This window comes from Hypanus sabinus, chromosome 17 (genome assembly GCF_030144855.1).
Source record: "Hypanus sabinus isolate sHypSab1 chromosome 17, sHypSab1.hap1, whole genome shotgun sequence".
NCBI lineage: Eukaryota > Metazoa > Chordata > Chondrichthyes > Myliobatiformes > Dasyatidae > Hypanus > Hypanus sabinus.
This window is the reverse complement of record NC_082722.1, coordinates 42,714,638-42,728,179: the sequence shown is the minus strand read 5'-3', so window position 1 is coordinate 42,728,179 and position 13,542 is coordinate 42,714,638. Positions and strand designations below refer to the sequence as shown.

General features: G+C 36.5%; 1 protein-coding gene across 2 annotated transcripts in view; it reads right to left on the bottom strand.

The window, feature by feature from the left end:
* Positions 1–7,017: 7,017 nt before the first annotated feature.
* vps35 (VPS35 retromer complex component) overlaps positions 7,018–13,542 on the bottom strand; it is a 40,520-nt gene continuing 33,995 nt past the window's right edge. For both annotated transcript variants that reach the window (XM_059992939.1, XM_059992938.1), the window contains exons 15-17: positions 13,161–13,400; positions 11,549–11,692; positions 7,018–9,953 (exon numbers count right to left, since the gene is read on the bottom strand). In XM_059992939.1, coding sequence (XP_059848922.1) covers positions 9,774–9,953; positions 11,549–11,692; positions 13,161–13,400 — 564 coding nt within the window. In that variant the 3' untranslated portion in view covers positions 7,018–9,773. The remainder of the gene's footprint in view (positions 9,954–11,548; positions 11,693–13,160; positions 13,401–13,542) is intronic.

Genomic DNA, 13,542 nt, shown 5'->3' with positions numbered 1-13,542 from the left:
ATGTTCAACCCAAAATTCTTGAAACTGGAGACCCTTCCCACTACCTCACCATTTATGAATAGTGAGGCTTGTTCGGAAGCTCTTGTCTTCCTGAAGTCAATTATAATTTCTTTTGTCTTCTTGACGTTGAGTGACAGGTAGTGGTCCCTGCACCAATCGGACAGCTTCGGCACCTCCTATCTATATACAGATTCGCTATTGTTTGTGTAACTTTACTTTATTGTCACCAAACAATTGATACTAGAGCGTACAATCATCAAGCGATATTTGATTCTGCGCTTCGCGCTCCCTGAAGTACAAATCGGAGTAAATATAATAAAAATTTAAATTATAAATCATAATTAGAAAATAGAAAAGGGAAAGTTAGGTAGTGCAAGTCGGGTCCGGATATTTGGAAGGTACGGCCCAGATCCGGGTCAGGATCTGTTCAGCAGTCTTACCACAGTTGGAAAGAAGCTGTTCTGGCTGTACGAATCTTCAAGCTCCTGAACCTTCTCCCGGAGAGAAGTGGGACAAAAAGTGTGTTGGCTGGGTGGGTCTTGTCCTTGATTATCCTGGCAGCAGGGCTCCGATAGCGTGCGGTGTAAAACGAGTCCAAAGTTTGTGTGATTAGGCCGCAGTTGTGTCGTCTGCAAACTTGATGATCGAGTTTGTAGCATGAGCTGTCACAGGTGAAGAGAAAGTAGAGAAGTGGGCTCGGTACACACCATTGCGGGGCACCAGTGTTCAGGGTTAGGGGGTTATTGTGCACGTGCCTAGTTCCGATTAGTGAGGAAGTTCAAGATCCAATTGCAGGTTAATGTGCCGAAACCTAGATTGTGGTGCTTGACAGTCAGCTTGTTCGATAACTTGGTGTTAAAGGCCGATCTGTAATCAATGAAAAGCATCCTTACGTGGCTGTCTTTGTGCTTCAAGTATTCCAAGACAGAGTGAAAGCGATAGAAATGGCGTCGTCAGTTGTTCTATACACCTTATACGCAAACTGTTGCCGGTCCAAGGTGGCCGCGATTATGTCCTTGATATGGGACACTACTAATCTTTCCAAGCACTTGTTATGTTTTACACTATTGTAAAATAGTGAATGTTATTAGAATGACATTTTCTTTACTCAATGTCTTAAATATTCTCCAAATGGAAACAGTTAAATTAATACACTAAAATTAAAATTGTAAGGCTAGCTCTTGGCTCAGGCGATAGTAAATAAAATAAATTGGAGGTTTGTAATTGCACAGTTTACCATTTCCACTTGAGCAAAATATGTTGTTGGTTAATAAGTAGTTGAATATGTTAGAAATAGTAACTGGGTCCTTGGGATTCTTGATGCTGTTTAGACAGAGTTTATAAACACGATTAAGTCTTAAAGGAGTAAAAATGACGACCAGTATGAAAAGTGTAAAGTCAAAGTTGTTCTTAATCAAATTATGTCACAAGAATGGGATGGTTGATTTAATTGTTATTTAATCGCTATGATAGTTGTCCAAAAGCTCAGTGGCAGATTTGACTTTTCAATTCTTTTTCCATAATTTCACTCAAGGCAAATGACAAATGGTTGGACTCATAATTCTGTATTTTCCTTCAGTTTCATAGCCAAATTCAAGCAATGTAGTGGAAGAAAACAGGGGTAACTTTATAGAGCGTAACTTATATTGCACCGTTGATATTGAATAGTTATTACTATTAATGTAAAAAATGGTGAATTAGTTTATTATTGTCAAATGTACAGTGAAAAGTTCTTCCATTGCACGAGCAATTGTTGAAATTACAAAGAATGTGCTGCACAGGTTAAAAGAGTTTGTCTTTTAAAGTGTGAGAGATCCGCTCAAGAGTCTGATAACATTCGGATAGAAACAATTATTGAGCCTTGTGGAAAGCTTTTTCTTTCTATCTATCTTCACAAAGACCTGTAATCTTTGGATTTCCAAAGAAATTGTCACACTCTAAATGCACTACGTAACACTGGAGATGTTTTAGCAGATTTTAGATAACAAGCACCCATTAACAGAAAAGCAACAGAGACAAATTACACCACACTCAAAATGCTGGAGTAACTCAGCAGGGCTGGCAGCATATATGGAAAAAAAGGAGTCAACTTTTCGAGCCGAGACCCTTTGGCAGGACTGAAGAAAATGTATGATGCATTCTCCTTCATCAATCGTGGGATTGAGTTTAGGAGCCGAGAGGTAACGTTGCAGCCATATAGGACCCTGGTCAGACCCCACTTGGAGTACTGTGCTCAGTTCTGGTCGCCTCACTAGAGGAAGGATGTGGAAACTACAGAAAGGCTGCGGAGGAGATTTACAAGGATGTTGCCTGGATTTGGGAGCATGCCTTATAGGATGAGTGAACTCGGCCTTTTTTTCCTTGGTGCGACAAAGGATGAGAGGTGACCTGATAGAGGTGTACAAGATGATGAGAGGCATTGATTGTGTGGATAGTCAGAGGCTTTTTTCCAGGACTGGAATGGCCAGCACGAGAAAGCACAGGTTTAAGGTGCTGCGGAGTAGGTACAGAGCTGTCAGTGGTAAGTTTTTTACTCGGAGAGCGGCGAGTGCGTGGAAAGGTCTGCCGGCAGTGGCGGTGGAGGCGGATACGATAACGTCTTTTAAGAGACTCCTGGATAGGTATATGGAGCTCAGAAAAATAGAGAGCTCTGGGTAACCCTAGATAATTTCTAAGGTAAAGATATCTTTGTGGGCCGAAGGGCCTGTATTGTGCAGTAGGGATTTTCAATGTTTCTAAAACAAAAGATGAGTAGTAGATTTAAAGGGTGGGGAGAGCGGGAGAGGGAAACGGTCGCGATGAGGCCACATTCAGGTTGGAGGCACAATACATTATATTCCGTCTGGTTAGCCTGCAACCTGATGGCATGAACATCGATTTCTCGAACTTCCAGTAATCCACCCCCCCCCCCCCAACCATTTCCCATCCCATTTTCCCTCTCTCACCTTACCTCCTTGCCTGCCAGTCACCTTCCTCTGATGCTCCCCCGCTTTTCTTTCTACCATGGCCTCCTGTTCTCTCCTATTAGACTCCCCCTTCTCCAGCCCTGTATCTCTTTCACCAGCTTCCCAGCTGTTTACACCATCACCCCCCCCCCCCGTTTCACATATCACCTTATGTTGCTCTCTCTCCCCTCCCCCACCTTTTAAATCTACTAATTGTTTTTCCTTCCAGTCCTGCAGTAGGGTGTCTGCCCGAAATGTCGACAGTACTTTTCTCCATTGATGCTGCCTGGCCAGCTAGAGTTCCTCCAGCATTTTGTGTGTTGCTTGGATGTCCTCTGTGACTGAAAGACAAATTACACTGTATTTTTGTGAATTGCCTTATTTACCAAACTTCCATGGATTATTTTTCATCTATCTGAAGCAGATGGTCTTCGGTTTAACAGGTCACATGAAAGACAGGTCACCAGATAGTGTAGTACTTCCTGAAGAATTAATCTAGATTTTTCTTAAATTATCTTCCTGGATGTTAAATTCACAGCCTTTTGACGCATAGGCAAGAGAGACCTACAAAGAAAGTTTTATGTCTTTGTAAGTAACTGTGATACTTCTTACAAAGACAAGTCCCACCATGAAGTGGGGTGATGAGAAGTCTTGGCCCAAATCGTCGACTGTTTACTCTTTTCTATAGTTGCTGCCGACCTGCTGCGTGTGTAAGCGGAGCGAAGGCTGGAAACAAACTCCTCACCAAGTTGAAGGAAACTGTCAGTTTCATAAGAGGCAATAAGCTAGACATCCAAGTTATTATCGTCGCAATGGGGATCCCTCCATATATTTATATTTACACACACACACTAAAGCAAATTATAGCCTAAGACATGGTGGGCTTGGCATTAAAGGCTCATGTTTTCAACTGTCTGCCTGAAAACAATGCCTGTACTCACAAATTTGAAAAGGTAGCAAATTAGTTTGGTCCACTGCCAATCTTCGGAATTATGAAAATCAAAAATCCTGTTTGTAAGACTGAAAGAGGGTTGTTAATGGGTTTGACCCAGAGACGGGAAATTCTGCTCTCAGTATGGGAGAGTTTACATGCTATCTGCTGATGACACTACAGATCAGCTAATTATATCGCTTTGTAATGGTACCCTATCATGAAAAAAAAATCTGGTGCATTTTGTTAAGTGATAATAGCAATGAAGGTTAAAATAATTGGTTGAAAGTTGGCACTTTGAGAGATGAAGCACTTTATAAATGGAATTTTCTTTTCCCATGTCTTGCTTGGACTGTTTAATCGTTGTCACCAGAATACTGTCCAGTAATTGTTAAGGATTCACTATATATGCAATATTTAAACCAAGTACATATGCAACTTTCCAAAACCACTGTTGTAATTAAAATATATTGTCACTAAAAAATCTAAAGAATTGTAAGGATTTAGTTGAGTCTATCCCGTCAAGGACTTTACTCCATTTGTCTAATATCCAAAAGCTCAACATCATCCTTTCTCCCCTCCCCCCAAATTAATTGTAAAGCTTGAACATTAATGAAAATGTTAAATTAATGAATAAAGCAAAGTAATGAAGCTAGTTGCAAGATTGTTTGCTTCAAGACTCTGGATACAATTATGACTGTTTAAACTGGCTGATTCATTTTCATCGGGCAACTTACGAATTACAAAAAGTTATGTTCTTGTCAACTCTTGCATGACTACACCCAAGTTGTATTGGTAGGTGATTTGTGTAGAGATCAGTGTGAATACTAGTACTGTATTCATGGGAAAAGTTCAAATCATCATATCTTACCATCTCTATTTATATTGCCTTTTAACAAATAAAAATGCCAATCAGCACAGGGTAAGTAGTAATAGGGTAATATACTATTTTATGCCAGTGTCAACCAATTCAATGTGTCTTCATAATTCATTTGTTCCAGTTAAACTTGGAAATATTTCAACCAAGAACCAAGGTAATCAAACTTAATTCTCTTTTAGACAAAATGCTACTCATAATACATTTCCAGAGTATGGTGATAATCACTGAGGCAATAGAATTGAGGTGTTAAATTATACAGTATTATGTCACAATACTCATAGGATATCCTGCCACTATTTCCCCCCTCCCATAGACACACTACATGAATTCAGAGAGGTTGGTGGCACACAAGCGTATTGGCTGCAATTTTATTTCAACCTCTTCATTCAACTCAGTATAAGGCAGAGGTTTAGAAACTTTGATCTGCATTCTATGGATCATTTTATGATCCTCTGTAACTTCCCTTTTTACAACTTTTTTGTTTCTCTTCCTTCTCAAAATTAAATGACAGTACAATAGAACTATGAGCAACAATCCTTTTGCAGATACATTTTCAGATCATTGGTACATTGCATAAGCTATGAAGTTATCTAGACATATCTGCACAAGATGAAAGGTATGTGAGCATCTTGACTTTCACTACAGGGCAAGCCCTCTTTGTTCTGCTCTGAATGACAGATGAAGGCTTATTATAGCACTATTTAACACATGCCGACTTCCAGCAGTGCAATTCCCCAGTCACATATCCTCTCCCCCATTTTACTATGTTCTGCAATTCTTATGACTGTCAACACTCCTTTTGATTTTTTCTAATCACTTATTTCATGCAATTGGTAATTTACAATAGCCAACTAACCTACAGGATTACCTTTGGAATGTGCAAAGAAGTCAGAATTCACACCAGAAGCCCAGGTGAATGCAGGGCAAATGCACAAGCCCAATATAGCACCCAAGGTTGGGGTCACATGTAGAACTGAGGCAGCATCCCTGAAAGGATGCTTTGAACTGCTGCACTACGTCATCTTTCAGGATTTCCAGGGAATAAAAAAATCACCAATCTTAAACTGTTTATTGAAATATGTAAGACTTAGCCAGAAGTTTCATTACAATGGCCAAGTTTGCACATGTACACTTCATTTTGTTCTCATTTAAGATAGTGCTGAAATCTAACAATAGTTAGACACAGATACTCCAGAAATTCATGCCAACTCTCTTGATAGTTTGAGGAGACTTAAACAGATAAAATGCAGACTTGAGTTTAACATTGATTTCCAGTGCCTTCTATGAATGTCCTTGTGATTTTCCCCCTCTGGCTGCACATTGATGCAGTATCATTGTTAACTACACAAGTAATTTATCAATCACATTAGCCATTCCAAGTTTCTAAAATAACAATGCCTTACCAGTTCTTGAGAAACTGCTAAATATATTTTCTGCATCATTATACAAAGAGGACTCAAGAATTTGTAAGGAGACCTCCAAGCTAATGTAACCATGAAGCCATTTAGGCAGCTCCACTTTAGGTATTTAAGGTGACTTAGTATGTGACCCAAGACTCTTTCAAGTTTCTGCAGATGTTCAGTGCAGACAATATTCTGACTCTTGTATGGAGGCTCCAACATGCAGGGTCAGAAGACCCTGCAGAGGGTTGTAGAATCAGCCAGCTCCATCATGGGCACGACCCGCTTTGCCACTGAAGACATCAAGAGTCGGTGCCTCAAGGCGGCAGCATTCATCACGAAGGACCCTCACCATGTGGGACATGCCCACTTCTTGTCATCACCGAAAGAGAAGTAAAGGCTAGTAGTCCATGAACACTATTATTCCTCTTTTGCACTATTCTTATACCTTATAATAATTAATGCTTACACTGTAAGCAACTGCAATTTTTGATTTTACCAGCCATAACAGCATGATTTTTACATTCACTCCCTAAATTTTTTCAACAGCTGTCCTACCGGATAAAATTCTTCTCAGTATTAACTTTTCAGATCCTGATTTCTAATACCAGCTGAAATACAACTTTGTAATCTATCTGTCTTGTAGTATTGCTTCTACTTTTTCCAGGGTTAATGTTGATATTCAACTTTTACACAGTATATTCAAAAAATATAATTGTGGTTCTAATCACAAAATGCTAATTACATCTTTTGCATCCCATTCCTCAACTGTAATCTACAAAAATGTTAGAAATATCCCCATTAGATTTTAAACTGTACTCAGTCCATATTTTGTTTTGAAAACAAAGTACACACCCAGCACTTGGTCAAGCATTTTAATAGTTTTTGTTGAATACATTGACCATAATACTTCAGTTAATTTACAAAGGAATTATAAAGCTTACAAGTATGTTACAGTGATTTCCAAAAGTATATTTCATTTCTCAAGAGGGAAATGAATACATGCTCAGTTGCAAGGATACATGTATACAAATACATCTGAATACAGGGAACACAACCTTTTTAATCAATTTAGCAGCTCAAGATTTTATGAAGTATGCAATGTACCTAATTTTAGAATAAAGTCTCATAACTATTATAGAATTCAACACTACAACTATACCTCTAGCAGAATATAAAGAGAGTAAGCATTCTAGGGAAGCAATATCAATATCTAAAATAGACAATGCAATAGTTTCAACAAAGATTAAGAAAACTGACCAACCAATTTAGGAAGAAAAACACAAATTAGGTCATGAACTCACCAAAAGCAGTGCAATTCATGGAGTAATCCTCATCTGCTAAACAAGCCAGATACTTTAAAAAGTGTGCCATTTATAGACTTGGACAGACAATTGGAAAGCTTTAAAAGAAAAAAAAATGCTCTTTAAATGTTCAAACATGTAAATTACCCTGTTCTGAGAACTTGGTTTCCAATCTTCATGGATGTTTTTCTTTGTTCAATTTGAGGCAATTTCTTAAAGATGTAAAATGCTAAAACACATTTCTTATCTACATTGTGTAAATTAATTCATTGCTTCTAGAACACTTAGCACATTCAGTGTATTAAATTTTGCTTTACTTTTGCCTTTTTGTTATAGTTGAGCAGAGCTTGCTTTATATAATTTGCCCTTGTCTAATTAGATGATAAAGCACAAGAGCAAACAGAAATAATTGTATTTATGAATTTCTACAAAGAAAGACACCGATAAGAGAGTTGCATGATATTAGGCACCACCATATACAAAATAACTGCCTACCTATAATCAAAGTTATCAGGATAATTTTAATACCTGATGGCAAAAATATCAAAAGAAATGCTTCTGGGCTTTGAATAATTCGGATAGTTTGATGTTACATGTAGCATAGTTCAATCTAAGGCATGTAGAACTGTTATACATCTTTAATGAGATAGACAAAAGGACATAATTCACATGGCTCTTGAAAAGGATTGCTAAGTTCTCTTGTTCTGCTGGTGTTGTAGAAACAATAATAGAAACTTGAAATTTAAGTAAAATAGTCAACAATATCCAGGTAATAAACATTCTATAATGACTCTATAACATAAAACTACTGGTTTCCAAACAATTTGAATACAGAAAATAATGCATCGTTTCCCCTTCCATCATCACTTTGAGAAATCTGGTCCTGAATAAACTGTGATGCAAATAGCACCAAAGGTCTCAAATTGTGAACATTCAGCAGAATATGAAGCTTGAGGCATTGCAATCAAACAATCCTTTCTCAAACACTTTTTTTACTCCCAGCTCAGTGGATGGATTGCAAACTAAAGCCGAAAACTTGACCAGTATTTTTCCTAACCAAGGGAGCCACAGTAAAAAGCAGAACTTGACTTGCATTCCAGTTAGGAAAATATGACCATCTATACAACTTTCCTTGTCTATCTGGTGAAATTATTCATTGGATAAACATGATGAACTTAGGAAATCTCTATTTTCAGATTATGATTGTTTTACTTGAGTCCTGTAAAGTGGAGGAGCCAGAAAATGTAGTGCAATGTACTGGTCTGAAAATTTCAATATGGAAAGTGTACCTACTTGCCCAATATTTAAAAAGCTTATTACTTTGTGAATATATTTATCTGCATTTACAAAATGGAACACAAATACAACCTGTTTTAGTTCATTTAATGATAGTTTAAGAATTTTATCCTAGTTCCAGTATACACTCAATTGGCTAAATTGTTCTATTCATTACAGTATATTTGTATAGTAGGAAAATGTAACAATTGTGTTAAGATTATGCCCATGGAAGAGAAACAAATATCAATCTAGTTTAGTTTAGTGTGATGAATAATAAACTTTGTTTCTAAAGAAAACTGCATCGATATATTATGAAAGATTAGTCACTAATTGATACAAGAAACTTGTTTATAATACTCATAAATACAATGTAATTCCTTTGTTTTCAAATTATACAGGTGAGATTGCTGCATTTTGTAGAAGATATAGTTACAAATTACACTTCTCAGAGGTGACTGGAACCATTAACTACATCCATATGATCCAACCCATAAACTTAATTCCTTCACCAACATTTACCATTCCATCCAATGGGATATTTAATAATCTGAATCATGAAGAAACATTTTGCATGTGTGGCTAATCCAGGTAAATAAAGCATTGGCTTTTAAATAAAGTGACAAAACTTAGTGAACCACTGCAGAAATTTACTTAAATGAGCTACGTAAATAAAGTTCAGGAACTAAATCAATGATTTTACAACTAAACTGTAATAAAAACTTTAAATGATCAATTTGGTCATTGTGATTAGTCTTTGCTCAACTTGAAATGGACGTGAATTAATTGTGCTGTGAAAGATAAAATACCCTTTAATCGCATCTTGAAATATTTTTAGTTTCACTTGCTAAATTCAAAGGAATGTCTTCCTTGATAGAACTGGTCAAAAGATAGAAAATAATATGATACAATTCAATGGCAATCCTATTGTCTTGGCATGTCTAAAAGGCACATTCCATAACCATCTACAACAGAGAAGGTGGTGTGATAGAGATTTTAATTTGCTTTCTGGAATCTATAATTTTATGGGATGCTAAGTTACAACACAAGACCCTCATAAATTGGTCCATCAGCTTCAGGTGATTCTCTCCGCAGACGCAGGTGCTCCAGTGTGTTGTGAAAGTGTTTGTTAATTTGCTCAGTTTCTTCACTGGATTCTAAGTTCGGAAGATCTTCTCTTATTTTTTGAATAAGCTGATTTAAGACTTGAATTGTCACCTGCAATAAAAAGTTTGTTGGAGAAAGTCAACTTCAATCATGTTTATTAATAAACAATATAGAATTTATAAGTCCAAACAATATTGTTAAGCACCAAGTGCAGAACCTCCCCAGGTTATAACAGGACACTATTCTTGACAATGATTTGTAAACTAAACAATTCACAAGTCATAAGTGGAACTGCCTGGCAATATATTTAAATAAAAACATAAGCGAACAAAGGGCAAAGTGTAGCTAACCAGGGCATTTAACTCAACCAGCTAGGCTGCAAACCAAGCTTCCACCAGCAGAAAGTGCCTATAGCTCCAAAGCAGCTAACAAGTCCTCCCAAAGTTCTCTCAAATGCTTATGCAAATGTGTAAGCTGTTATGTTCGTAACCACAGAAAATCTTGCATAAATATCAACTAATCACTACTGTGTATTCCCTTGATTGGTGCTGCTTAAGCTCAACACTGGGTTGGTCAAGTACAAACTATTTCCTGTTCCACATCTGCCCACTTAACCTCAACCAGACCCACATACTAGCCATGTGCTTCTATACAACTATAAATGTGAAATGCTCTGTAGGTCAAGCAGCATCTGAGAATAGACAGAGTTAATGTATCAGTGACTCAAGAATCTAAACCAGGTCGGCCATCCAAAATATTAACTCTTTCTCTCTGAAGATGCTAAGAGATGTTGAATAATTTCAACATTTTGGTTTTATTTCAGATTTCCAGCATCAGGCTTATTTTGCTTTTGGAAAACTACTGAAATTGATATTTGATAGTTTCAATTCTTTTCTGATAGCTCTGCTTCAGTAATTCTTTTCTTATCCAAAGTACTGTCACATTTTCCCTGTCTTACACCAGCTCCTCAATCCAACACATTTTCCAATGAACTCTACAAAACTGGCACAAACTACAATTAATTTTGTGACATTACCAGTCTTTTCCAGGCTTGCATCACATTTTTAATCACACCACTCTTACGAAACTCGTGTCTTCAGCTCTCTAAATTGTAGCTTTTGGAAATTACCCTCTAAATATATATTCCCCTTTAAAAGAGCCTTCTCAAAAACCTCTAAACACACCTGTGATCATTTCTCAGTTCCTTCTTCCCAATGGCTAGTGCCACAGTGCTTATCCAAGTAGTATCTTTGACTCAGTGAATTCTCAAATCTTTAGACTTTAGGTACATCTAGAATTAGGGCAATTGCAAAACTGAAACTGTATAATCATTAAAAATACAGCACCTATAATCACATTTACATTTATTGTATTAGAAATTACCCATTTGCCTTTGCTTGTTTTTCGTTCTTTAATTTCAGGGCTTATCTGCTTTTCCTTCAGCTTGAATGAATCATCAGCCCACATTTTCTTTATAGACATTGATAAGCCAGTTTCCAAATTTCCTGTCACTTCATTTATTCCAACAAATGCAACATCACTCAATAAGATGAATTAGATCAATTGAGTAGAACGCTAATATGCAGAGGTTGCATCTTAAGTCTGGGTGACTCACCACAGCAGTGATCCAGAAGACTTGTCAGAAGATTTTATATAAAGGAACATTATTATACAAATGAAGAATTTAAATATAAATTTAACCTTACCGCCTCATTTTCTTTCTCATAAAAATATATATATCGATTAAGGATTTCAGTGAATAGCTGTACTTGTAATGAGGGATCCATGCACTGATTAGCTATCTTCAAGGCCTTCTTAAGGCACTCCATTACTCTCTTGCCATCATGGATCTTTAATGAGGAAATGGGGGGAGGGGGGAGAAACCAATGTAATAATTCAGTGTTAGCTCACAGCATAAGATTTATACTATAAACATTTAGTATAATTCTTGGATTATTCAACAGTACTTAAATATCAACTCATCGCTACGGAAACTTCAATACAAGTACTGAAACTCCAAGTGATATCCATATCCCAGAAACTGATAAAAGTGGCTAATGCATCTTAAGAAATTAATATGAAAGATTATGACAATCTTGAAATATTTTGTAAGTGTGAACAAACATTCTAAGGAATAAATACACTAGAAAAGTGATTTATCCAGACCTAATTTTAAAAAAAAAACTTCAATTTATAATAATATAAATCTTACAATATTGACAGGGTAAACAGTGTGAACAACTAACTGAAGAGCTTTAGAAGTAAAAATATAACCAAAATATTGATAAATAATAATAATGATTATAACCACAAGAATTTGAAAAAAACAGCAGAGAGAAATTATAATGCAGAGTAAGCTAACAACCAATATTTTAAATTTATTTTACTGCATAAAAGGATGCACAAAACATTTCCAGACATGTCAAGATTTAATTGGAACTGAGCCCATGTTTCAGGTCGAAGATTGCCACTTCTCTTCCAGGAATGCTTAACCTGAAATAGTTCTACCCTGCTGAAGATTCTTCAACCTAAATAACAACTTCTTTCACTTCCTACAGATATGACCCAATTCGGGTATTTCCAGCATTTTTTATTTTCATTTCAGTTTTCCAGTTTCTGCAGTGTTTTTGATTTTCAGGAGTAAGACTGGACATGCTAAGCAAAGAAGCTGATCCCCAGATGATGAATAAAGTCCATAGGGTTTAAATCCTGTGGAATTATTTACCAAACAAAATAAATATTAAAGTTTCACATTTGAGTGCGTTCAGCAGAAACAGGTAAGTATTTAATCTAACAGAACTAGCAATAGTGAAAGGAAAGTTGAATTAAGGAATAGAGATTTTATCTTTTTTTGTAGAACAAGCTTGATAAATCTATTGCTATTTCTGTTTTAATGTTCAAATTGAAATGTTCTTGTTGTATTCAAATGATTTCTTAAATAGGGTTTCCAATAAAATTCCATAGACTAAAATATTTCTGCAACAAGCTATGAAACCATATTATTAAAACTTAAAAGCATAAGAAGACCTACAGATGCCGGAAATCCACAGCAACACACACAAAATGCCACATGAAGTCAGCAGCCCAGGCAGCGTCTGTGGAGAAAGAGTAAGCAGTCAACGCTTCTGGTCAAGGCCCTTAATGAGGACTCCGATGAAGGGTCTCCACCCAAGACATCGACTGTTTACTCTTTTCCATAGGTGCTGCTTGACCTACTGAGCTCCTTCATTATTAAGACTTAACTATGAATACAATATCTTAAATTTAATGAATAACCAGAAAAATGTAAATGCTATACAAATGTAATATCACTTATACCTCTTCGCCATTCTTATCTGTATTTCGTCCAGACCAAAATAAATGAGCACAGATACTGACAGCACGACACTGATCTGGCTTTTTTAGCAACTTTGAAGCAGCCAGCGCACATTGTGTCCTCAAAGGTTCATGGTTCTCTTCACTAAAACATTTCATTCTCTCAAATGTTCCAATTATTAACGTGATTGCTGCCAGCTGTGCCTTAGAATCACTGATTTCATCTTCATACAAGGAGAATGCCTGTAACAGTACAATTTGAAAAAATACAGAAATGGTTTTCAGACTGGTTTATCATTTCATTCACAACAGAGCTTATCATGAATTTACATATAACAGAATTGTAAATCACTGCACCTCGGTAACATATCATACTAATCATCTT